This window comes from Schistocerca nitens, chromosome 6, assembly GCF_023898315.1.
Source record: "Schistocerca nitens isolate TAMUIC-IGC-003100 chromosome 6, iqSchNite1.1, whole genome shotgun sequence".
NCBI lineage: Eukaryota > Metazoa > Arthropoda > Insecta > Orthoptera > Acrididae > Schistocerca > Schistocerca nitens.
Genome location: NC_064619.1, coordinates 575,528,173 through 575,551,405, shown reverse-complemented (window position 1 = coordinate 575,551,405; position 23,233 = coordinate 575,528,173). Strand labels below are relative to the sequence as shown.

The 23,233-nt window shown below is 43.1% G+C and overlaps 1 protein-coding gene across 2 annotated transcripts in view; it reads right to left on the bottom strand.

Moving 5' to 3' along the window:
- LOC126262653 (GPI ethanolamine phosphate transferase 2) overlaps positions 1 to 23,233 on the bottom strand; it is a 116,605-nt gene that overhangs the window by 25,346 nt on the left and 68,026 nt on the right. The window contains exon 8 of one of the 2 annotated variants that reach the window (XM_049959422.1): positions 12,629 to 12,874. The exons of the other annotated variant lie outside the window; for it this stretch is intronic. Within the exon in view, the coding sequence (XP_049815379.1) occupies positions 12,629 to 12,874 (246 nt within the window). The remainder of the gene's footprint in view (positions 1 to 12,628; positions 12,875 to 23,233) is intronic. 2 annotated transcript variants of the gene reach the window in all.

The window sequence follows — 23,233 nt, the reverse complement described above, 5'->3', positions numbered from 1 at the left end:
GGAAAAGATACTTTGCTACTTACCTTAAAAATAACTTGTTAAGTTGCAGAAAAGCACAACTAAAGGTACTTACACATTGTATTTTAGTTGTGCCTGTCTGCAACTTAACATGTCATCTTTATAGTAAGCAGCAATCTTCCTTTTCCTTACAAATTTAGGTTACTATGAAAGAATGTGAGACAAAATAAATAATGACTTTTCACAGAGTTTGGTGTGGAGAGCCAATGGAATGGTCTTAAAAGATATGTAAATGCAAGTGAAAAGTGAAAAAAGGCATTCCAGCCTGCACTGCCTGAGCTGGTGGTCATATATGTACAAGGTGTGCTTGCTTGTGAGTATGAATGGCATGTGTTTCTCTTTTGCTGATGACAGCTGTGGCTGAAAGCTTTATGAAAGTGTCCTTTAACTGTGCCTGTCTGCAACTTAACATGTCTTTTTTTTGCAATAAGTAACATGTCTTTTTTACAATAAGCAGCAATCTATCTTTTCCTACATTGCTGAAAAAGTACTGGGACTGAAAATAGCAGAAAAGAGGCAGCCATTGATAAACTGATCTGGAACTAGAACTCTAAAGGAACAATGAAAATGTCAATTGTTGACTGTCAACAGCTAAAACATAGGGCACTTGGACATGAAGTTATCCAGAAATGTAGAAAAGTTCTATAAGAATGGATGGAGGAAGAATGTCATGAGATAGATACAAAACATGCTGCACACAGACTAATAACCAGTCACTTTAGAGATGACAGAATAAGTAATAAAATGATTTGAAATGAAAATAGTATTTCAGTAATGGAAACAGAAAATAAGGTCATAAGATGGGAAGAAAACTAGGAGAATCTATATAGTTGCCAGGAGAAATTAGGCCAAGTGAAAATAAGGACAGGATGCAAGAAGATGAAAGAGGGAGATGTGACAGCAAATTTCTGAATTTCAAAATAATTTGCATGAACTCAGAAGAAATAAATGCCCACAGACTGATGAAATGCTAACAAAATTCCTGTGGACTTCAGGCCACGGGGCAGAACAGCAACTATACAAGCCTGTGAATAAAATTTATGGAACTGGAAAAATCCCAAGAGATTTTGTAATGAATAAAGGGAAGTAAAAGCATATAGATGTGTGCAGTGTCACATGTAACAAAAATACTCTCAAGAGTACTTCAGTGGAGGACGGATGGTAAAAATGAAAGTAAGGATAGGATCAGTTTGGTATTACAAGCAGCAATGGCATCCAGGAAGCTCTTTTAGTACTGAGGGTAGTGATAGAGGGCATATTTGAGAAAAACAAGGGCACATAAATGGAATTCATAGAATTGGAGAAGGCTTTTGATAAAGAGAAATGGAATAAAATTATTTTAGTTCTTGGATATTGGGCATCTACTACAGGGACAGAAGAGTAAACCATTCTCTTTATAAAAATCAGACTTAAGTGGTCACCATTTACAAATAGATACAAGATATCAGAATCAAGACAGTTGTTCAGTAGAGTTGCTCACTGTGACCACCGTAATTCAATTTTTAGATAGAAGAGGCAAATAGGTCAGGAAAGTAAAGGACTATCTTGATGTAGGAGTTATTGCAGTGACGGTACTTTCAAAAGGCCGCACATGCAGCAGTATTATTTCTTCCGCAGAGGATGTCTCAGACTGTGTGGGCGCGCGTGCGATAATTACATCACAACTGGCGATGAGTGTGGTCCTGCTCTCCACGCAGATTTCTACTCTAGTTGGTTCTCCATTTTTTCTCATGATGACTAATGGTGTTACGGAGGACATTTTATGTTAGTTGGTCAAACAGGAAGAATCATTCGCTACAGCATTGCACCACCAATCACAAGCACGGTACAATCAAACTCATGTAATTCAATCATTGCCTACTGTTTTGTCTAGTCAGCAGCTTCTGTTTTGTCTAGTCAGTATGCTCCTCAGTCTGTGTCATCTGCTGTTTTGCCCTCCATGGCCCCCATTGTTTATCTGCCTCCCTTTTCTATGTACGATGAGTCCATTGATGAATGGTACACATAAGAGAAACGTCTGCAAGAACACTGTCAAGCTTTTGGGATTACTGGAGCTATTTTATGTTGTGCCTTGTTCCTTTCATGGATATCAACAAGAATGTATTAAGTCCTATGTCTGTGTGAACTACTTTCAAAATACTACTGTAAGCATACCCATGTTATTGCATCCTGACTTGAGTTTTACCACTGTAGAAAGGAACCACATCAATCCTACTGAGCATGGGTTGCTGAGCTCCGTGGATTAAGTTGTTGCCATTATTTTGTGTCCGATGTGCACAAAAAGCCGTATGCTGATCAGATGGTGAAAGATGATATCATTCAGTTAGCTCCAGATCATGAGGCACAAGAGCATGCCCTCCAGTGTGTAAATCCATTCTCCAAGGTTTTAGCTACTGCACAGTTGTTCAAGATGTTGCAAGCTGCAGGTAACCAAACTGAGTATTGGTGTGAGGTATCAGAAATCCAACACTCTCTTTCACACCAAGCTTCAGATAGTTCGCAAGGGGAAGACGTGGTTGCAGCAGTCCACATATGATCACAGTGTCAAGGTGGCCGGCCTCACTCCCAGCAGCTGCACCAACACAGTAAACAGGCCAGTAAACAGCAACGTACAAGTTCCATGCTTCTGTCCTGCCCAAAATACTGGTTTACCTGTCATAATTGCAACAAAAAATGTCACATTGTTTCTGTTTGTAATGCAAAACTTCAGCACAGCAATCCAGATGCAGATATGATGTAAACATTGTATTTCTATTTCCATTGTGCCAAACAAGCTTTTCATTGATGTTATGGTTTTTCACAAAGTTCTGCACATGCAAGTGGATACAGGATCTGCAGTAACCTTGTTAAACTCATACGGACTTGGGCTACCCTCTGCTTCTTCCTGTGTCACGGAAGTTAGTAAATTACAATGAACAGAGTATTCCTATTCTCAGCCAATTCTGTGCTCCAGTGACCTACAAGTCAGTAGACCGGTCACTTACATTTTTTGTTGTAGATAACACACATATGGAGAATCTTTTTGAATTAAACGCTTTTAAGTTGTTTGGTTTTACCATTTCAGATGAAGTGATTTAGTGTCTGAACAAGTGCCATAAACACAGTTAGATGCATTACAGTCCAAGTTTTTTCCATTGTTCTCTCATTGATTTGGGAGTGCCAACAATTTTGAGGTGCACATTACTATAAAACCTTTTGCTCGGCCTCATTTCTTCTGGGCCCATCTGCCTCCAGTGGCACTTGTGGAACAAGTCAAAGATGATTTAGATCACTTCAAGGAATCCGGTGTTATTCGGCCTATTGTGTCAAGTGAAAGGTCTATCCCCTTATTTATAGTACTTCTGCAGTGATTTTAAAGTTTCAGTGAAGGCACAATCTACAGTGGATACATAACCAATAACGCACCTGGGTAAACTATTTGTGAAGTTATCACATGTCAATATTTTTCAAAAATTGACCTGTTCGATGCCTATGTATTACTCCCTTTAGATACAGAGTCACAACATATGTTAGTTGTCAATACCCCTTTTGGACTGTACCAATATTTGCAGTTGCCTTTTGGAGTCCCCAGCATTCCCACTATTTGTCAATGCATTCTGGAACAACTTACAGCATCTGTGATGGGTTGTGCAAATTATCTGTACGATATTCTAGATTCTGGTGGCTCCACTGAGGAAAATTTGCAAAACCTCCCTCCAAGTAGTTAGGTTTAAGTGCAATTTAGAAAAATGTCAATTTTTTCAATCTCCTATTATTTATCGTGGATTTGAAGTTTGTTGGGAGGGTCTCAAACCCCTATACTGCTGTGTTTCTGCTATTGCATCACTTCCACCCCCTATGTCAATCAAAAAACTTCAAGTTTTTCTAGACAAAGTCGCATATTACCATAAATTTTTGTCGGGGCAGCAATAATGTGCAGCCGTTGCACACGTTGCTGCGCAGAGAGACTCAGTTCCACCCTCACGACCACGCTGCAGTTTGTGCACTGCTTAGTGACGTACTAACTAGGCCTCCACTTGGTCCTTGCAATGGACTCTTCACAGTACAGGTTGGGGGCAGCGCTGGCTCATAGATACCCCAATGGCTCCAGGTGGCCAACTGCTTATGCCTCAAAAATTACTGACTCCTCCTCAAACTAGGTACTCTCAGATAGAAAAGGAAGCTTTGGCTATTGTATATGTTGTGAAGAAATTCCATGTTTTTCTCTACGGTATCAAATTTCACCCGGTCACTGATCGCAAACCATTGTTTTACTTATCCAGTGCATCTAGGTCATTACCAGATAAAGTGGCACATCACATTCCACGTTGGGCTCTTTTTGTTTTGCGTCACAACTACGAGATTCATTTCTGCCCAACGAATCAACATGCAAATGCCGATGCTTTGACCCACTTGCCGGCCGGTCCGGACTCGAGAGCTGATCGGGGCGAATTGCTTTATTTCCACATTGATGTCGCTGCATAGCAGACGGTTGTCACTAGAATATGGATAACAAAGGCTGTAGCTTTGGATCCCGTTTTTCAGAAGGTTATAACATTTGTATAAGATGGTTGGCCAGATTTGCCACCTTCTCGTGCATCCTACCCCCTCTGTAATTACTACATCTTTCAACATCGATTCTCGGTTGTGGATGGTGTTTTGCTTTATATGCAGATCAAATGGTCCCTCAGGTAGTGATCCCCTCAGTGCACTGCTCGGAGGTCCTCCATTTATTACATGCGGATCATTGGGGTGTATCGTGCACAAAAGCGTTGGCCCGTCAACACATTTTGGTCCGGCTTGGAGGTGGCATTACCTGTCTGGTTGCCTCCTGTTCACAGTGTGCTATGCACCAAGCAGTTCCCTGGGGTGGTTGTCTCCTTAGCCCACGCCATTGCATACATGGGACAGTATATATGTGGATTCCACTGGCCCCTTTCTCTACACTTACTGGCTGTTGGTCTCTGACAAATATTCTCATTTTTCATATGTCATTTGTTGTTTTTCCACATCCACAACTGCCACTGTCACAGCCTGTATGTTGCCAGTTCTTTATAGAACACTGCCTTAAGTTGGTTTCTCTCCTTGCACCGTTTCACACTGTTCAGCAAGAAGAGTCCAGTGGCACTACTCCATGGTCACTAGCTGCAGACACTGCCACACCTACTGTGTCCTCCATCTGGATATCAACCTGTGCAGCCGCCATGCCTCTACCAGCAGGGTGTGGATGTCTAGGTGCACCATTTTGGATGTAGCCCTAAATGGAGTCCAGGTGCTGGGGACAGCATCTGCGACATCTGTACAGAAGCTCAAGGCACCATGATCAGCCCTTCACCTTCATGTTGATGGCCAGGTGTCCCCCCGATGTCACACCATTACCTCCGAGCCCATCCACATTGGGTGCCATGCCGATTCTCCACTGCTGTGTGGGCAAGGGTATCTGACCTCAGTAGCCAACCAGCAATTCCTCAACTGCTTCCAACACTATTGTCAATGACTATCACCCATTTCTGAGCAACTGCTGATACCCATATCATCAGCACTGCAAACACCATCACCAATGCCCATGCCTGAAGTAAACATGGAAACAGTCCCGATGTCACCAGTGTTGCCATATGGTTTGACACGGGAAGGTGGGTGCAGGAGAGAGAGAGAGAGAGAGAGAGAGAGAGAGAGAGAGAGAGAGAGAGAGAGATCACTGTCAGAGCCCACCACGGGCCCCAGTTCATTTAAGGCTAGCTGAGCTATGCTCGGCCTCAGTTCTCTATGTGTATTGGTTGGTTGGTTGGTTGTTTGAGGTTTAAGGGACCAAACAGCAAGGTCATCAGTCCCTTGTTTCAAATATACTCCATTCTGCTAACGGGACATCTCAGAAAAGTCAGAACAATAAAACGGAAAAAGGGAAAAACGTAAAAGGGCAGTCACGTTGTCATTGGTAAAAAACAAATGAGGGAAGTCGGCAAGAGAACGAACCCAACACTATGCTGAAGCAGCATAGGCAAGACCACCTGTGACTTAAAAGGTACAACTGCTATAATGCAGAAAGTACGTATGGGAATAGAAAGACTAACCAAGCCTTAAAAAAAGGGTTAAAAAGATTAAAAGGGGAAGAAAAGAGGATTCCGGTCAGGGAGGTGAATCGGGAATCTCTGAACACTACCTACAGTGGGAGACACCCAAAACTCACCGCCCTGCCCCAACACCAGAGAGAGATTACAAACCTTAAAACTGAGAATAAAAACCACTCTCCCAGAGGAAACCGAGAACCAGAGAGACCATCCAGGAATCGTCAGCCAACATCAAAGGTAAAGTGTGAGGGAGTCTGTACTTAGCACACAGAGCCAAAAGAAGGGGGCATTCAACCAAAATGTGGGCCACTGACTGGAGGGCTCCACAACCACATAGCGGGGGTGGCTCATCACGCAAAAGAAAACCATGGGTCAGCCTGGTATGGCCAATGCGGAGACGACACAGTGTGGTTGATTCCTTTCAGGAGAGGCGAAAGGAAGAACACCATGGGCCTGGTGTCACCTTAATTGCACGAAGTTTATTAGACAGTGGAGTAGCCTCCCAAGAATTGGCCCATGACTGTGCGAAGTGGGATTTGATGTGAAGCCGTAAATCCGCTGCAGGAGGGGTTACAGAAAATGGGGGGTAAGTAACTGCTCCCCCAGCCAAACGATCAGCGAGCTCATTTCCCGGGATACCCACATGGCCAGGGACCCATAGGAAGTCAATGGAACAAGCAGCACGGTGAATATCAGCGAGATGGTCATGGATGGCAGAGACCAAGGGATGGCGCGAAAAACACCGGTCAATAGCAAGAAGGCCACTCATCGAGTCCGTACATAACAAAACGCGGTTGTGTTGGGATTGTTTAATAAAGGTAAGGGCCCGGGAAATTGCCATCAATTCCGCAGTAAACACCCCACATGTAGGTGGCAGCAGATGATTTTCCGTTCAACAGAGGACGTGAAGGCATACCCAACATGATCAGCAGATTTAGAGCCATCAGTGTAAAAAACAACAGCATCCCGAAACTCCCATAACATTTGGCGGAAAAAGGAACGGAACATCACCGGGGGCATGGAATGTTTCGGACCGCGGCAGAGATCTATCCGAATTCGAGGCCGAGGAACTAACCAAGGAGGGGTGGAGGGGAGGGAGTGAGGAAGACAGGACAAAGAAGGAAGCTGAAAATCACGGTAAAGAGACGCAAGGCGCAGCCCAACCGGTAAACCCGCCCGAGGGCGGGAGTCGGGTGGGCGACGTCCATGGTCTGGGAACAGGATAGAATAGGAAGGATGAGTGGGAGAAGAACGGATAGTGAGGGCATAAGACACCAGAAGCTGGGACCGCCGAACAGAAAGGGGGGGGGGGGGGATCCCAGCTTCAACCAGGAGACTATCAACAGGGCTAGTAGGGAAGGCACCGGTGGCCATACGGATACCACGATGGTGGACTGGATCCAGCACGTGCAGTGTGGAAGGAGCAGCTGAACCATAAACTTGACAACCATAGTCCAAACGAGACAGAACTAGAGCACGATAAAGACGGAGGAGGAGGGAACGGTCCGCACCCCAAGAGGAGTGGGCAAGGAAGCGAAGGACATTGAGTTTACGGAAACATCCTACCTTCAGGAGTCTGATATGGGGCAGCCAAGTGAGCTTGTTGTCGAAAAGAAGACCCAGGAAACGAAACCGTGGAACCACAGGCAATCGTTGCGCAGCGAGATAGAGCTCTGGATCAGGGTGGACCGTAGTACGGCGACAGAAGTGGACCACCCGCGATTTTAAAGGAGAGAATTGAAACCCGTGTGAGAGGGTCCATGCAGAGGCACGCCGTATAGCCACCTGGAGCTGCAGTTCTGCAGATGCCATCGAGGAGGAACTAACCCAAATGCAGAAATCATCCACATACAGGGCAGGGGCGACCAAGGGACCGACAGAGGCCACAAGTCCATCGATAGCAATGAGGAAAAGAAGGACACTCAAGACAGAACCCTGTGGGATGCCCGTCTCCTGGGTCCGTGGAGAACTAAAAGCAGTACCAACTCGAACTCTGAATGACCGATGGATCAGGAACTGGCGGATAAAAATCGGGAGTGGGCCCCGAAGACCCCACTGATGAAGGGTTAGTAAGATGTGATGGCGCCAGGCCGTGTCATAGGCCTTGCGAAGGTCAAAAAACACTGCAACCAAATGGTGGCGCTGGGAAAAAGCCTGCCGAACTGCGGATTCCAAGCGAAGTAAATGATCGATTGGAGATCGTCCCTCTCGAAAGCCACACTGGTAAGGGGACAATAGATCCCGAGATTCGAGGACCCAATTGAGCCGACGGGCTACCATCCGTTAACTTACAAACAACATTGGTCAAACTAATTGGCCGATAGCTGTCAACAGATAGGGGGTTCTTACCAGGCTTAAGGACAGGAACCACAATGCTATCCCTCCACTGAGAAGGGAAGTCACTCTGGAGCCAGATACGGTTAAACACCCGAAGAAGATGTTGCCGTTGTGGAGCACTGAGATGTTGAAGCAGTTGGTTATGAATGGAATCTGGGCCAGGGGCCGTATCATGAGAAGAAGATAGAGCAGAAAGAAATTCCCATTCAGTAAAAGGTTCGTTGTAAGATTCTGACTCACAAGTGGTGAACAATAAGGTGAGAGCTTCAGCCTGCTGTTTTTGATGAAGGAAAGCAGCTGGATAGGAGGCTGACGCTGATGCCACTGCAAAATGGGTCGCAAGATGGTCTGCGAGAACTAATGGGTCCGTACAAATGCCATCTGGGAGGTGAAGGCCTGGGAGGGTGGACTGCCGATGGCAACCTTGGAGAGAGCGAAGTGTAGCCCATACCCGTGACAGAGGGACAGTGGAACCAAGGGAAGAAACGAATCGTTCCCAACATATCCGCTTGCTCTGTTTGATTAAATAACGGGCTTTAGCGCGAAGGCGTTTAAAGGTAGTAAGGCTGGCGACGGATGGGTGCCTCTTAAAGTGTTGCAAAGCTCGACGGCGATCACGGATGGCAATGGCAATGGCAATGGCCGTACTCCACCACGGGACTTGCCGGCGACGAAGTGGTCCAGAGGAGCGCGGGACAGCAAGGTTAGCAGCGCGAACAATCGCGTCAGACACGTCACGGAGGACGTCATCAATACAACCCGACAAAGAGGGAGAAAACTCAACCTATGCAGTGTATAGAGGCCAATCGGCGCGGTGGAAAGACCAACGAGGTAACCTGTCCATCGGGGAGCAGGAAGGGAGCGTGATAATCAACGGGAAATGGTCACTATCACAAAGGTCACCATGGTTGGTTGGTTGGTTTGGGGAAGGAGACCAGACAGCGAGGTCATCGGTCTCATCGGATTAGGGAAGGATGGGGAAGGAAGTCGGCCGTGCCCTTTGAAAGGAACCATCCCGGCATTTGCCTGGAGCGATTTAGGGAAATCACGGAAAACCTAAATCAGGATGGCCGGACGCGGGATTGAACCGTCGTCCTCCCGAATGCGAGTCCAGTGTCTAACCACTACGCCACCTCGCTCGGTAAAGGTCGCCATGTGGTGACCAGTGTAATGAAGGGAGGAGAGAGGGAGAAGAAAGAGAAAGATCAATGGCAGAAAAGGTACCATGACCGGCACTGAAATGAGTAGGGGAGCCATCATTAAGAAGGCACAGGTCGTGGTCTGCAATAAATTGGTCTATAACAAGACCTCGTCTAGAGGGAAAGGCACTGCCCCACAAAGGATGATGAGCATTAAAATCCCCAAGGAGGAGGAAGGGAGGAGGAAGCTGCTGAAGAAGGGTGGTTAAGGCAGCGGGTGTAAGAGTCCTGTCAGGAGGGAGATAAAGATTGCAAACTGTGACTGCAAAGTCTAAGTGGACCCTAACAGCAACCGCTTCCAATGTAGTTTGGAGAGGAATCCACGTGCTAGCAATGTCTGTACGGACCAACGTACAAACGCCACCAGAAGCCCGCAAGGGTCCGACCCGATTTCGACAGAAAACACGGAACCCACGGAGGGCCGGTGAGTGAGCATCAGTAAAATGAGATTCCTGGAGAACCACACAAGCTGCAGAGTAGGACGAAAGAAGGGATTTCAATTCCGGAAGGTGACGATAGTAGCCATTACAATTCCATTGGAGAACCACTGAACGATGGTTTAAATGAGGGCTGAACACGCTAAATCCAGTCATACCGCCGGGTCCCCACCCGTCACCGACAAGGAGGGGGCGACATCCATGAACGACAGGTCAGAATCCGGTTGTGAAGTCGGGGAAGGGACCTCCGGTGACACCAGAGGCTCTTTGTCCCGGGACTTATGTTTCTTCTTATTTTCAGGCTGAGATCGAGGAGGGCTGTGTGGCATAAAGGAGCCAGCTGCAGCAAGATCAGGAACAGAAAGAGACCGGGCGACCTGGGGGCCGACAGACCGCGGCTCTCGCGGTCGCCGCGCGGCAGCAGACCTTTGACCTGGAAGGTGCCGGGAAGGGGCATCCCGGGAGAGGCGCCCTTGACCGGCAGACGCCGAAGGAGTGGTACACTTCTCCGGCTGGGGAGGGGGAGCAGTGCCCAGAGGAGAAGGTGTGGGAGCCGCAGGGGAGGGGAGGAGGAGAGGGGTCCGGGATGGGGGTAAGGAAGGGGGAGGAAGGGGTGAAGATGTAACCAAGGCATAACTAGATGTCATGGACACAGGGTGCAGTCATGCGTATTTCTTACGGGCCTCTGTGTAGCTTAAACGATCAAGGGACTTATACTCCTGTATCTTTTTTTCTTTCTTATATACTGGGCAATCTGGTGAACGTGGAGAATGACTACCATGACAATTTACACATACAGGAGGGGGAACACAGGGACTCCCCTCATGGAGTGGACGTCCACAGTCACCACAGAGACGGTCCCGGGAACAGCGAGAAGACATGTGGCCAAAACGCAAGCACTTAAAACACCGCATAGGAGGTGGGATGTACGGCTTCACATCACAGCGATAGACCATAATCTTAACTTTCTCAGGAAGGGTATCCCCTTCAAAGGCCAGGATAAAGGCACCAGTATCAATACGATTATCTTTAGGACCCTTCTGAACACGCCGAACAAAGTGAACACCCCGCCGTCCGAGATTGTCCCGAAGTTCCTCATCAGTTTGAAGGATGAGGGCCCTGTGAAAAATCACATCTTGTACCATATTTAGAGACTGGTGAGGGGTAATGGACACAGGAATTGTGCCAAGATGGGTACAGGCACGAAGGGCCGCAGATTGGGCAGCTGAAGCAGTTTTTATCAGCAACGAACCCGACCGCATCTTGCTCAGGGAGTCCACTTCGCCGAACTTGTCTTCAATGTGTTCCACAAAGAATAAAGGTTTGACACTGGTGAAAGTATCTCCATCAGTCCTGGTGCAAACTAGATAACGGGGGAAAGGTTTTGCCCCTAGACGACGGGCCTGACCCTCTTCCCAGGGGGTAGCCATGGAAGGGAAGGCCGAAGGGGCAAGAGAAGCAGCACTTGAGGAATCAGTACCACGCAGAGAGACGGCCGCAGAAGAACGGCCAGAGTTTTGGACCCGTATGCGTTTCATCTGCATAGCATCCGCCCTGATACCACCCACTCCGATCAGGGGCTCTCCTCACGGGCGCCACCCAGCCACAGCAAGGGCCGTCTGGCACGGCGGCCATTGCCGGGAGTTCCGATGCTCCAGGATGACGAGCAACCACTCCAAGGCATGCATGAGGTGGTCACAGCTCAGGTATCAGAAGTGTGATCCCTGTGTGTTCAGGGGGCTCAACCAAAAGGGTACATAGCGACCCCACCACACGGGCTGGCTACCGTGCTGGCTATGCACCCTAGCATCAGACAACGACGTGAAAGAAAAGGTGGAATGTACGAGGAGGGGGCACGTCGGAGACACTAGGTAAGGTGCTCTTCCCCAAATAGCTCACACTACGGAAGAGAAATTTTGGAATGGAGGTCAAACCCCAGAGGGGGACCAAGGAATGCCAAAAGGAGGAGATGATTACGCAACAAAGCCGGAGTGTAAACCAACAGAACCAGGAGGATAGCGGGGCCAACATAACCAAGGACACCAATAGAGGGAGAGGAGGGGGCGAGGGGAAAGGAGCATGGAGGGGAAAGGAGGGGAAGGGAAAGGAAATGCAGCCCGGGAGAGAAAGAAGGCTGCAATGGCTCGGGGCCCCGTGCTCGCCACGCACGTATCCACAAAAGAGTTGTGGACCCCCTGGGGGGTCTATGTGTATTGCCACATCTCTTGTCTACATGATTGCATGATTGGTTGCTGCTGAATGTTACTTTATTACTGTGTTCAAGTTGTTACTGCTTCTGTGGAATGAAATTGTCTTCAGTCTACTGATCGTGCTGTTCTTACACCTAATTACAACAGGTTTTTGTCATACACGGAAAATCAGCGTGATATGGTTTGCTAATGACATTGCAGTGGTCACCAAAAGTGAAATGGAATTTTGGAAGTCTTTTAATAAAATGGAATATGTGCTAGCTGATAGCTATAATATGCATTTGTACGTGGAATTCCTCATTAAAGTAACACAGACAGTAAAGATTCCTCGAAATTAAAAGACAGTTTAGGCATCCATTCTAGCAAGTACATGTACTCACCATCAACTTAGATCTATGCTGGAGACACTCTCTTATCATGACTATATTGAATGATGTCAATAACGCAGCAAAAAGTCGCACAAAATATGATTTGGTGCTTGGTGTGCAGAGAAAACTGTCAGGGCTGTGGATGCAGCACGCAGAATTAAGCACAACGACCAAGACACTTAAAACCAATATTCTTGTGGGCACAACTTTAAAGCTCACCAGTCTCGAACATGGAAAAATAAATAGTACGATTGTGCTCTGCAACAAAAGTACGGAAAAAACTGAATTAAAAATAAGTTAAATGTTCAGTGATTTATGTTCTCATTAACTTTAGTGAAAACAAACATGAATGTACAGGTAGCGGCAAAAACATTCTGCCTAATTTAAAACTCAAATAAAAACAGAGGAACCAAAGTAAAGAATCTGTTTTAACATGAATTATATCTACACAGTGGGAATTTCATTTTTTAAACAATGTGTCACTCAAGTGATATCCTCCACTATAAATGCATTGTTGAATGTGATTTCAAAATTTCTGCAGTATTCTAATTAGCATTTCTTGAGGAATAAGAGTAATTTCTTCTTCTTGTATTGCACTTCTTAGGGCTAGCAAAGTCCACAGCCAATATCTGAAAACCTCAGTATTAAGATGCCCCCACAGAAAAAAATCTCAGAGTGTAAGTTCTTGCGATCGTGCTGACCTGGGACTGCTGCCACATGAAGAAATCAAGCAGCTGGGAAACATTCGTCCCAGAAGTTGAGAGAAATCTGAGGTTTGTGAACAGTGGTTCCATCCTCCTGGAACCATACTTGCTCAATCTGCATTGCATTTAATCTCAGTGCAAAACAAGTGTTTATCATGAGACTGTATTGGTGAGAGTTTACTGTCCAGTAACACCACCCTCTTCAAAAAGTAAGAAACAATTAACCTGAATCTTCTTATTGGGGACCATACAGTAATACAATCATTATGTAGTGGCTTTCCATAAAGTTCACAAGGTTCTGTCCACTCCAAAACAGGAAATTTTGATGATTAACGCATGCCAATAAGTAAAAATGGGCTTCATCACTGCAAAGGACCACAGCATCTTCAGGCAAGGCACAGTTTGAAAGATGTTTTAAAATGACAACACACGACTGCCACAATCACATACAAATAATTGTAAAAGAATGACCATTTTGTATGCACGAAATCCTGTTGCAAACCATGTCTGCACTTGCTTTAAAGTTTGATATTGACAAGCAAATGATTTTCTGTTCTGGAACTGCCCCACAAGAGGCAATCTGGAAGCATTTCCAGAAGCAAACTTGCCAGCAACAATGGAATAACCATTTACCAGACATGTTTCCACAACGTAAGCACATTCTTCACCCATCCACGGCTTGGTTAGAATTAATTATAGATTACTGTTTGCACAAACTGAATGTCAATTCCATGTACTCAAAGTCCAATTCAATCCTTGTTGTTGTTGTTGTTGTTGTTGTTGTTTCGATATCATTTTTGCAACCTATCACTATGGCAAAACTTCCCATTGCACAGATATCATTCACGCTAACACCGTTTCTTCATTTTGATCCATCTGTTATTTTATTTGAAATTCACCGCCAGGTGTAGAAATATGAAACCGGAATTTGGTTGCAATAATTACATGTCTGCTGTTTGAAACTGTTCTTTCAAAGCGAACCAGTCTTCGAGCCACTTTCGTACATTTTCATATGAAATGAAGTGTGTTTCAATGAGAGCGTGTCCCAGTGATGCAAATAGATGATAGTTGGACCAAGCCAAGTCTCCAGAATAAGCCGCATGCCCTAGTGTTTTACAACTGAATACCTTGATCGGTTCCCTGACCCGTTTTGCTGTGCATGATGGGGCGTTATCATGGACCAATATGACTTTGTGCTGCCTTTTTCCATATTCCAGTCGTTTTTCACATAATGCTAGATTTAAATGGATCATTTGCTGTTGGTAGCAATCAGTGTTAATGGTTTCACCAGCTCATATTAGATGACACCCTTCTGATCCCAACAAACACAGAACATTGTCTTCTTTCCAAATGGGATTTGGTCTTGCAGTAGATGGTAATGGTTTGCCTGGATTCACTCATAATTTACGACACTTAGTATTCTTAAAATATAACCATTTTTCATCACCTGTCACTATTCGAAGGAGAAACAACTTTCTTTTGTATCTGGCAAGGAGCTTTCCACAAGTGGTCTTTCAATTTGCTTGCTGTCTTTTATTCAGTTCATGTGAAACCCATTTTCCCACTTTCTGCACCTTTCCCTTAGCTTTCAACCAAAGAGAAACAACTTTTTGCATCACAGTCAATTGTCCTGCGAGTTTCTGTTGAGTCTGAGTATCATCTTCATCCAATAAGGCCTGCAATTCATTGTCTTCGAACTTTCTTGGTGGTTTCCCGTGCTCGTTGTTTCTCACGCCAAAATCACCACTTTTGAATTTTTTGAACCACTCAAAACACTGTGTTTTCCCAAGAGTATGTTTGCCGAAAGCTTCTATAAGCGTTCGATGCAATTCTGCAGCAGTTTTCTTCAAATGATAACAGAAAACCAATGCTGTCTGCAGATAGTAGTTCATAGGCGCAAAACTCGACATGTTTATGGGTCTGAAACAGATACCCATGTATGAAACTTGGGTTACTGTTTGTTGACATTCATCATCAATCATTACAGGAGGCAGATGGTGCTGTAGACGAGGTCTCACAGACCCTACACTGACGGCTAGCACTATCTATAGGGAAACTCGAGTTTCATACTGCTACACCTGGTAAATTAGGGAGGCCATTTTGCTGAACCCTTAGATTAGCTTCTAGCTTGTACACAAACGACATCTGTAAGATATTATAAAACTAACTGACATCTTATTCTATAAAATAAATATGTTTATGTGTAAGGCCAAACAAATGGGCAAAGGTAGTATTAAGTTTAGCCCATGACTGAATACATCAAGAAAACAAAAAATCTTATCAAATTGTAGAGATAAAGGCAATTATTTATTCGTGGGGCATCATATGGGGTTCTTACAGCAAACAATTAAGTCCAATGAGAGAACAACAATAAAGAAATAATAAGACACTCCTGGATTAATAGAAAGTTGAAATAAACAGAATGACATTCGCTAGAAACACAAATATAAGATTGCAAGTACTTTTTGCAAGATAAATGTTAAACTCTTTGTTTGCGAGCCTATCCACTACCCATGCCTTCATTAAGTTTATTTTTTACTTATATATTTATCTGTGGACAATTGGCTTGTATGGGCAGCATCAAATGCGTCCATCACTTACAAAGACATACATACATATAAAATCTGCAAATAGCTTAAAACCACAAAAATGTTGTTGTGGTCTTCAGTCCAAAGATTGGTTTGATGCAGCTCTCCAAGCTACTCTATCCTGTGCAAGCTTCTTCATCTCCCAGTACCTACTGCAACCTACATCCTTCTGAATCTGTTTAGTGTATTCATCTCTGGTCTCCCTCTACGATTTTTACCCTCCACGCAGCCCTCCAATACTAAACTGGTGATCCCTTGATGCCTCAGAATATGTCCTACCAACCGATCTCTTCTTCTTGTGAAGTTGTGCCACAAATTTCTCTTCTCCCCAATTTTATTCAATAACTCCTCATTAGTTATGTGATCTGCCCATCTAATCTTCAGCATTCTTCTGTAGCACCACATTTTGAAAGCTTCTATTCTCTTCTTGTCTAAACTATTTATCGTCCACATTTCACTTCCATACATGGTTACACTCCATACAAATACTTTCAGAAACGACTTCCTGACACTTAAATCTATACTTGATGTTAACAAATTTCTCTTCTTCAGAAACGCTTTCCTTGCCATTGCCAGTCTACATTTTATATCCTCTCTATTTCGACCATTATGAGTTATTTTGCTCCCCAAATAGCAAAACTCATTTACTACTTTAAGTGTCTCATTTCCTAATCTAATTCCCTCAGCATCACCCGACTTAATTCGACTACATTCCATTATCCTCATTTTGCTTTTGTTGATGTTCATCTTATATCCTCCTTTCAAGACACTGTCCACTCCGCTCAGCTGCTCTTCCAGGTTCTTTGCCGTCTCTGACAGAATTACAATGTCATCAGCAAACCTCAAGGTTTTTATTTCTGCTCTATGGATTGTATCCTTTACTGCTAGCTCAATATACAGATTGAGTAACATCGGGGAGGGACTACAACCCTGTCTCACTCCCTTCCCAACCACTGCTTCCCTTTCATACCCCTCGACTCTTATAACTGCCATCTGGTTTCTGTACAAATTGTAAAGAGACTTTCGCTCCCTGTATTTTACCCCTGCCACCTTCAGAATTTGAAAGAGAGTATTCCAGTCAACATTGTCATGAGTTTTTCCTAAGTCTACAAATGCTATAAACGAAGATTTGCCTTTCCTTAATCTATTTTCTAAGATAAGCCGTGGGGTCAGTATTGCCTCACGTGTTCCAACATTTCTACGGAATCCAAACTGATCTTCCTCGAGGTTGGTTTCTACCAGTTTTTCCATTCATCTGTAAAGAATTTGTGTTAGTATTTTGTAGCCGTGACTTATTAAACTGATAGTTCAGCAATTTTCACTTCTGTCAACACCTGCTTTCTTTGGGATTGGAATTATTATATTCTTCTTTAAGTCTGAGGGTATTTCGCCTGTCTCATACATCTTGCTCACCAGATGGTAGAGTTTTGTCTGGGCTGGCTCTCCCAAGGCTATCAGTAGTTCTAATGGAATGTTGTCTACTCCTGGGGCCTTGTTTCAACTTGACCACAAAAATACATAAAAATAATTTTAACCTTTTTGTATAGTTTATGCCACTAATCTATTGTACAGTAGTTCAGGATCACAATAGTTAATTGTCTCTGAACATTTGTCTAAAAACAGCTTGTCATTTGAATTAATCCTCAGTGATACAATATGTCCAAGATAAAATAACATGCAATTTTGCCTACTTCCCATTTCAAACTCCAGTATTCCTGCAAAAACTAATGTTCATATGTTGATAACAAAACGGCATTCCAGTGAGGATGTCTCTAATTCTAAGCATAGTCAAATGTTTTCAGTTCAAAATCTAGAACCAGTTGCAAACCCTTTGCATAAAATTACTGCTAGCCTGAAGAAAAGGCCTGTGAGGGGTATTTTGCAACAGACCAATGTCAAACATACATCTTGCAATTATGTACTTCAGTCCTTACACCTGTAATGTTTGTGTTCCCTGTGTTTAGAAATTGCTTATACCAGATAAAGAAAAGAGGATTGTGTATTGTGAGAGATTGCTTAAAAGGCTTGTGAGTGACAAACTTGAACTGTCACTTTATTTTATGATTGACAAAGTTTGGTTTCACCTTTCTAATCATCTGAATAGCTAGACTAATTGCTATTTGTCCACCAAAAACATTCTCATTGTGGTCAAAAATTCCTATTCAAGATTAAAAGATTGGAATCTGGCACATGGTTTCTGGTAATCGAATTATCATATTGAGGTTCTTTGGAAGTGCAACCAAAACAGATGTTTACCACCCAATTTTTTAGAACTTCTACTCTCAGTTGAAGGAAAATGAAATTAAATACTGTTTCCTCAAGCTATATGAAGTTACATACAACATGCCTCTTCTAAGTTGTCCGATATTCATGAACACTGTGCAGTAAATTGCCGTACATACACACTATTTTAATTTACACAATACAGTAAACACATATTAGAAAATTTGGTAAGAAAACATTAGGTTTAAACAATTATAACAATTTTAAAAAGCTGTCAAACTTACTAAAATACAGCAGACATTTCATCCCTACTTTTTATATGACAAAAACTCATTGTTTTTTGGTGAAAGAAGACAGTCTGTTATATGATGCATAGTTGCACCATTGTCTCATAAACATGAAATCAGCAGGTGTAGTAATTGGCTGTTGCTCCAAATAATGTAGTGCGAGGTCAGGGGCTTCTGCTGTGTTACTGTGTAGCACCAGCTCTCCTTTGTTGCTTTCAGGCTCATTGTCACTTCCGTCACAGCAGTCCACTTCTTCCTGGTCTTGAGTCACAGCAGCAACTACATCAGTGTCAGTAGGTTCTCCATAGATGTCCCATCCACTCATCTACGTCTCCTTCACTAGCTTCTTCACATCCAGGAATTGTCTGTATCATTTGTAGTAGATTTTCCTCTTCATTTTCAACTAGGTTGTCCTGAAATTCAAGAGATGTCCACAATTTTCTCCATGGTTTTCTCAGAGTATTTTCTGAAATATTCTACCATGCCTCAGTGGCCCAATAAACAACATCCTTCAATTGGTCTTTTTTATTTTGTCCGCTAAAGGAATGCTATCATCTTAGATCAGCATTCTTAAAAATTGTTTTGTGTAAAACAGTTTTAATGTTTGCAGTATGCCCTGGTCCATCAGCTGTAGAAGTGGTGTAACATTCAGAGGCAAAAACTTCGACACAATTTCTCCATCACATAATTCCTCAGTGCTGGGGTGATATGGCGCATTATCAATCAAAAAGATTGCATGGGTAGACAAATGATTTTCCTTAGAAAACCGTCTAACAGTGGGAACAAATTGGCCATGAAAGCATTCTTTGAACAGCTTACCATCCGTCCATGCTTCTTTCTGGTTGCGATAACACATGGGCAGAGACTTCATGTTGCAGTTTTTAAAAGCTCTGGGCCTAGTAGATTTGCCAATCAGCATTAAAGGCAGCTTCTGAGTGCCAGCAGCATTGCTGCACGCTAATAAAGTCACACGACCTTTGCACATTTTAAAACCAGGAGCATGGTCATCTGCTTTTCATGCCAGGTTTTTTGTTGGCAATGCTCTAAAATTAAAGCCAGCCTCATCATCATTACAAATTTGTTGGGGAGAGTACTTTCCCTCTCTTATCATTTTTTCAAACTCACCCAAGTATTCCTTCGCTGCATCACAGTCAGAAGAAAGCTTCCCTCCAACAACTGTTAGCCGATGGATTACATGAGGGATTTTGAATCTGTCCAACCAACCCGTACTTGAACTAGAAGACTCATCACCATTCATTAACTTGTTCAGGTAAATAGTATTCTCCTGAACCAGTGCTCCACTCAAAGGAGTTCGCCTTTCTCTTTCCTGTGTAAACCAAAGAAAAAGAGCTTCATCCACTTTAGTATACTGGGACTGTTTCAAAGTTTGTTGAATTTTGAGTGTTTTTCCCGAAGACGTTGCACAGGACTGTTCAAGCTTCACACGGTTCTTCTTCCAATCACAAAAAGTTTCTTTACCAACATCCAGTTCTGTTGCCAGTTTAAATACATTCTCACCATTGTCTATCTGCTTCAAAGAATTCAGTTTTTCTTTGGGAGTTAACATTGTATGTTTCGGTTTACTCATGATGAAAATACGTACACCACTACATCTGAACAGAATAAAACTGATACACGTGCCAGCGATCGATAACTAACATAACCAAGCGCTTTGGGAGTCAACTGGCAGTGCACTGACCTCAGACACTACAAAGGTCACAACAATGCACAACAACAAGGGCAAGGAGTGAGAGTGAGCCATTGTTCCCACACTTGTTCCCATTTCTTACCATGGTGTACCTACGTATCTGCTTGGTATATCTCATTCTAGAAACTTGTCACCATAATTCCGGCTAATCCAAACAAATCGGTAATCTGACCAAGGTCCGATCCCAATTAGTTCGGATTAACGGGACTCTACTGCATATGATAACAACACTAAAACAGTAGACTGACTGTAGAAAAACATACACCAGACTACTGGGACAACTGAATGAGTTTAAATGTGATTTCACAAGCACAAAAAATGTCTAGAGGAACAGAATGACCATTTTCGACCTATGTCATGATCTGTAATTGGTGCAATTTTTTATCTTTTCTGATTTTAAATAAAATGGTCCATTTATATGATTGGATGCGTGTATTATTGATGTGGGGCCACTTTTTTCTTCGATACACTGTATAATTCTCAATCAAACATAGAGCAGGTGTGCCATTTTTTGTAACACAAGCAGGCATGCGGTGCACTTCGCACACATGAAAAGAATAGCTATCTTTGTGTTACCAACATTAATGAGCAAAATCATAGTTTAATTAATGAATGGTAAAATAAACTTACATTATGTGAGCTGAATCATTGTTTACTTGGACAATAATAAAGTAAACCACATACAAGTGTTACCCCGCAGAAACGACATACTTTAAGATTAAACAGCTAAGCTGCATCAGATTGCAGCCAACTTTTTATGTTGTATACAACTGCCTCATTAAGTGATTGTGCCGCTAGCTTGCAATCTGGATTATTTTCTTGTACAGATTGTATATTTTTCAGCACCTAGCTTTTTGTTTATTTTACAGGGATTGGAACTTTAATAGTGGCAACTATTTATTTACAGCTCATACTAAATAAATATGTGTTTCAAAGTTGTACTGACATTCAAAGTAGTCACCAGCATTGAGTATAACCCATTGCCAGTGATGTGGAAGTCATAGGATACTATTAGCAGTGCCAGTTGTGTTGACAGTTCGAGCGATGTGGTCTACTGACTGATGAATTTGTAGCAGTTCTGAAGCAAATGCCATGAAGTGTTTCCTTCACTTTCTAAATCGAGTTGAACTCACAAGGGCTTAAGTCAGGGGAGTGCAGCAGGCGGTACAGCACCTAGGAGCTCCATCATTCAAACAAATCAGTAACAGCTTGCACTCAACATGCTTGAGCATTGTCTTGCAAAATGATGGTCAGGTCCTGCAGAAAGTGTCATCATTTCTGTCTCTAAGCTGGCCGTAGGTTGTGTTCCAAAAATGAACAGCATAGAGACAGAAGTGATGACACTTTCTGCAGGACCTGACCATCATTTTGCAGGACAACGTTCAAGCACGTACTGTGCAAGCTGATACTGATTTGTTTGACTGATGGAGCTGCTAAGCGCTATACCACCTACTGCACTCGCCTAACTTAAAATCTCTTGAGTTCAACTCAATTTCTAAACTGAAGGAAACACTTCACGGCATTCACTTCAGTACTGCTACAAATTCGTCAGGCAATAGACCACGCTGCTCAAAATGTATCCTACAACTTCCACACTGCTGGCAACAGGCTATACACAATGCTGGTGACTACTTTGAAGGTCTGTAAAACTTTGAAACACATATCTATTTTGTATGAGCTGTAAATGAGTAGTTGCCACTATGAAAGTTCCAACTTTCGTATATTACTGCTGCTCCCTTGGCTGTGTGACAGCACAACCTGCCACTGTGTTAGCTGAAGCAATAATGAAAGTATAGTATGGGCTTTCAACTGTAATGCAACAATGGAACAGTACAGGACAATATTATTTGCGGTTAGCGCACTTTATACATAGACACAACCACTTGAGGGTTAATAGGTTTTTGTGGCTTCCCTGAAGACAGGAGATCCAATTTTGTTTTTGAAGTCTACTGTATAATTTTATTCCATTATAGACAATATTAACAAGTTTTTTATTTGGTTTTTTCTATTTGTATTTTCTCATGTATGCTGAATATAATACTGCTGGTTTGATAATAGTATTGGAAAGGCTATAAGGGAAAGAATACAAGCAGGAAACAGAGCTTACTTTGCAAATATGAAACTTTTCAAAAATAGCCTTGTTACAAGAAAAACTAAACTGCTAATATATAATTCCCTATTCTGTCAATGTCCATACCTCTGACCCTATACGGGTCAGAGGTATGGACGTTGACAGAACACAATAAAAATGCACTAAGAACCTTGAGCAGAAAATACTATGCACAATCTATGGACCAATAAGGGAGGAAGAAGGCTGAAGAATACACTACAATGCCAAATTACAAGAGTTAATACAAGGCAGGGACATACTAAAATTTGTGAAATCACAGCGAATACAATGGCTAGGACACTTTGAGAGAATGGCAGAGGATAGAATCCAAGCCAGTTAGATGAATATATAATCTGTATTATTTATCATGTTGCCAAAATGTAATGGATTTTTTTTAGTACTCATGTGGAGGACCTCACACTTTTTATTGTTCATGGTCAATTGCCACTTTTCCCACCATGCTGAAACCTTGTCTAAATCATTGTTCACTCCATTTTCATCTTCTGATGACTCACTAAATGGTAAACCACAGCATCATCTATAAGCAGTCTAAGATGGCTACTCAAATTATTTATCGTTACGCAGATTAAGAACAGCAAAAGGTCTGTAACACCTCCTTGGTGAACCCAGACATCATTTCAGTTTCACTTGATTTCCCGTCGATCACTACAAACAAGTGACATCCCCGACAAGAAATCATGAATCAGGTCATACAACTAAGATGATAATGCATAGGCATACAATTTAATTAAAAGTTGCTTGTGAGGAACATTTTCAAAAGCCTTCTGGAAATCTAAAAACATAAAATCAACTTGACATCTCTGGTTGATGGCACTCATTACACGCTAGAACCTAACTGGTATATAATTTGGACCAGGTGACCTGCCTTTAAGGGACTTAAATTGCTTCTATATATACACTGCTTTGGTACACCAAGGGTCTCTACTTCCCAATTACTCAGCATGGCAACTGTTCTTGATTTCAGTTCTCAAATACT